This window comes from Platalea leucorodia, assembly GCF_965183815.1.
Source record: "Platalea leucorodia genome assembly, chromosome: 4".
Classification (NCBI taxonomy): Eukaryota; Metazoa; Chordata; class Aves; order Pelecaniformes; family Threskiornithidae; genus Platalea; species Platalea leucorodia.
The window spans coordinates 38,492,007-38,495,798 of record NC_138826.1 but is presented as its reverse complement, the minus strand read 5'-3'; the positions used below and the strand labels follow the sequence as shown (position 1 = coordinate 38,495,798).

General features: G+C 64.8%; 1 protein-coding gene across 1 annotated transcript; it reads right to left on the bottom strand.

The window, feature by feature from the left end:
* Positions 1–1,226: 1,226 nt before the first annotated feature.
* On the bottom strand, positions 1,227–2,721 carry DDIT4 (DNA damage inducible transcript 4). The gene is made up of 2 exons (XM_082308850.1): positions 2,595–2,721; positions 1,227–2,385 (listed from the first exon to the last, which is right to left on the bottom strand). The coding sequence occupies exons 1-2, from the start codon at positions 2,689–2,691 to the stop codon at positions 1,910–1,912; spliced, it is 573 nt and encodes a 190-aa protein (XP_082164976.1). The 5' UTR covers positions 2,692–2,721; the 3' UTR covers positions 1,227–1,909.
* Between the last annotated feature and the right edge of the window lie 1,071 nt (positions 2,722–3,792).

The following is a 3,792-nucleotide window of genomic DNA, read 5'->3' as shown; positions in this document are numbered from 1 at the left end:
TGCTTAGGAGCTCGACATATAAAAATACATATATTTATGGAGCTATATATAAAGAGCTTCAAGACAATATATCTCAGCAGGGGATGATGGCACGGCCTGAGCTGAGCCGCTGGTGTTGCTGCCGTCGCCGCGCCGTAAATCTCTTGCCACGGCTGGGGAGCAATGTGCCGCTTCCGTCCTGTGCCGGCGATGCCAAAACCTGCTCCTCTCGCGACTGTGCCAAAAAACTTTAGGTTTGGAGTTTCCTTTCCAGCCCCTTCAGTGGCTGCGGGGCTGGTTTGACGGTGGTTTTGCCACTGGACGACCCCACAGGGCTCCGCGCCGCCTCATCCTGGCACAGGGATGCCCCTCACATGGTGGGGGCGTGCTCCGGCACGTGACCCTCTGAGAAACACCCTGGTCCCCAGAATTTTAGGGGACACCCCCCCCTTTGCACAACGCGGCTTTATAAAGGTGCCTTTCCAGCTGTACCCGTCTGGCCCTGCTTGCTCCTAAGTGATAATGTGGGTGAGCAACCTTGGCTGCGAACACTCGGGTTGTCTTCTCAGAAACAACTTTTTGGGTGAAAATTTTCATCAAAAAGTCAGTGTCTGTCTCCAGGGGGGGAAAAAAAAACCAACCCCAACCAACAGAAGCTTGAGCCAGAAAAAAATGTGCATTTGAATGGAAATCTGGGGGGGGGGAGGCTGGTTTTATCCCCCACACCTTCCACCAGGCTCTTCCTTTTGCCAAGCAGCTTAATTACATGTTAGTGAAAGCCTTTTCTCCAAGTGGCTCTAATTGCAGGCTTGGGTAATTGGTCTCATTTTTGCAGAGCATGTTTGGAGCTGGGGAGCGCTCCCCCTGGCAGGTGTGACCCTCCCCATCTCCCTCCCAATTTTAGCCAGTTCTCCTGGTTTTCTCCCCAACCCCCCCCCCCCATCGTAGCTCCCAGGGGAGGAGCAGCAGCCCCTCGCTGGGCTGCCAGGGCGCTCTCCCCGGGGCAGAGGCAGGCACCTGGCTGGCCTGACTCAGCTCCCCCTGAGTCACAGCCCCGTGGCCTGCGGTTCGGAGTGGGCGCAGCGGGATTCCCCACCATTCCCAACACCTTCCGCTCCCACCGCAGGGGCTGCCCTGCCAGGGAAAGGCTTCCTGAGGAAGCCAGCGGGGATTTTGGACCAGCCAGGAGCAGTTGCATCATCCCTCTCCAGCCCCAAGTGACAACAGGGAGCCAGCAGGTTATCAATGAAGACAGCTTTTATTAGAAAAGTAAAAAAACCACCCCGACACGATTGCATAGGAAGTCTTGCACTTGAACATCAAGTGTACGAGTGTAAACTGTAACCAATGAAGCGCCCACGGCGTGTCACGGCAAGGGGTCCTGCCCTCCGTCCCTGTGTCACCTCACACGCCCCACTCCCACCCACTCCTTCCTCTCGCGATCAAAGACACAAGGCGATTTCGGCCCCCCCTCCTGCAGTACCTGGAGCCAGTGCAGAGCTGCCCAGGTGCCAGCAGTGGGGTTTTGTCTTTGACCCAGACCCGCAGCCCAGCCCTCACTCGCTCCCACACACACCCTCCCCCAGAAACCCCATTGATTACAATCTTGTTACAAAAAAAAAAAACCAACAAACATGATTAATCAGCCAAGAGGAGACCGTCTGCCCCCCAGCAGCCCTGCTGCTGCATCGCCGCAGTCATCCCACAATCATCGATGGCGTGAAGCGACCTCCGCCTGGGTCCCGGTCCGCTCCGCGTCAGGGATGCCCCGGCACAGGCAGGCGCCCTGCAGGGACCTCCGCCTGCCTGAACTACTTCCACCTACAGCCCTACTCCAGCCTAACCTAAACTACAGCGGCTGCCGGGAGCCGCCACGCTCTAACTGGCTCTTCCAAAGCGCTTGGGTAAGTCGCATCTCCGGCACAGCCCGTCAGCACTCCTCTATGAGCAGCTGCTCGGAGCTGTACAGCTTCTTCTTGATGACCCTGAAGCCCGTGCTCAGCTTCAGCGGCGTGAAAGCTGGCCCTGAGGTGAAGAGTCCCTGGATCTTCGGCCAGAGGCGGGAGTCCAGCCGGAGCACCAGGGTGAGCTGGAAGGTGGGGACCACGGCGGGGTCCACGGCGATGTGCCCCACGTCGTGGCAGGCCTTGCCGTGCTCCACGCAGAGGTCGAGGAGGGCCCCGCGCAGCCCGCAGGGCTCGCTGCAGGCCAGGCGCAGCAGCTCCGTCCTCACCTGCGCCAGGAGCTGGGCCGGCATGAGGAGCCGGGAGCAGCGCTTGGCCCCCAGCGGGGCTCTGCCCAGCGTGGCCTGGACCACGTCCATCAGGTTGGCGCACAGCAGCTCGTCCTCGGGGTCGTGCAGCAGGTCCAGGTCCGGCAGGGAGGCCGCCTCGGCGTACTCGGCATCTGCGGAGGGGACGGGCGGCAGGTCAGCAGCAGAAGCGGGTCTCACGGTTGCGGGGGGACATGGAACCCAGGGGCTGGGGGGTGTAATTGGGGCACAGAGGCTTGGCACAGCACCGCACCCCCCCACCCCCCTCAGGGACCCTCAGCCACCATCAGGGACGCCCCCATCCCTCAGAGGGACCCCGGGCCCCTCAGGAACCCCCACTCACCTCCCTCCGAGCCGGAGGCGCTGCCCAGCGACTCGCAGTCGGAGGTCTCCAGGCGGCCCCGCTCCCCGCCCGCCAGCCGCTCCCACAGCCCGGGCATGCCGCCGCTACAGCTGCCGCCTCCGCCGCCCGCTCTGCTCCGCCAGCCGCCCACCGGCCGCCTTATATAGGGGCGGTGCGGGGGGCCCCGCCCCGCCGGCTTGCGCCCGCCAATGGGAGCGCGGGGCACGTCCGCGGCGTCTCTCCTGCCCGGTGACAGCGGGAGGCCACGCCCCCTCCCCCCGCTCGGCCCCGCTCGGCCCCGCTCGGCTCCGCTCGGCTCGGCCCCGGCCCGGGCTCTGCAAACGGCGCCGGGGGTTGCATCAGGAGGGCCGGGCCGGGCCGGTCGCATTCGCCTGCCGCTCTCGGGCTTCCCCGGCCGCCTGCCACCCCCTCAGGGCCTGGGCCTCCCCCCCTGGGCACCCCCCCAAAGCCTGGCCTGGGCCTGGGCCTGACCTCCCGGGCACCCCCTCAGGGCCTGGGCCTCCCCCCCTGGGCACCCCCCCAAAGCCTGGCCTGGGCCTGGGCCTCGGCCTCACCCCGGGCACCCCCTGGGCCAGGCACCATCCCAGGCCTCACCCCTTGGCGCTCCGGTGGGGACAGCAGCAAGGGGGGGGACAGATGCCAAAAGCGGTTTGTGCCCCGTCCCTGCCGCTCCCCAACCGCTCTCTGGGCCACGGAAGGGGCGCCGGGTGGCACAAAACCAGGCGGGTGGGGGGCGGATTTCGTAACCCCCGCCTGCCTCCCCCCATGCTCCCGTAAAACGGGGGCGAGACGCCGTCCCCCTCCGAGCCCTCTGCTCTGGGAGCGCGTCCCCCCGCCGCAGGGCCGTGCGTGCCTGCCCCTGCGTACGTGACCTTTCCGAAGCCAGACCCCGAGGAGCGCGGGGAGCTGAAGGCCCATTAATTGGCGATAAGGGGCTTTGTTTGTCCTCCTGCCGCGCTCCCTGCTGCTTTATCGGAGGAGCTGAGCACACTCTGAAGTCACTCCAGGAGCTATCTTGGGTACTGTCCTTCCCGAGCAGAGATTGATAACAGCCCGGTGGTAAACACAGCGGAGAGCAAACGCCGGCCGGGAGTGAAGGGGACAGGCCCCCCGCGCCGGCGTCGTGCCCGCTGCCCACGGCCTCCATGGCGGAGGGGACGGTGACGGGGACAGATTC

Excerpts from the sequence above, each read along its gene's own strand:
- DDIT4 (XM_082308850.1), bottom strand. The coding sequence starts at position 2,691 with ATGCCCGGGCTGTGGGAGCGGCTGGCGGGCGGGGAGCGGGGCCGCCTG. Across the intron at positions 2,386-2,594 it reads CGCCTCCGGCTCGGAGGGAG|ATGCCGAGTACGCCGAGGCG; the intron begins GTGAGTGGGGGT and ends TCCCCTCCGCAG.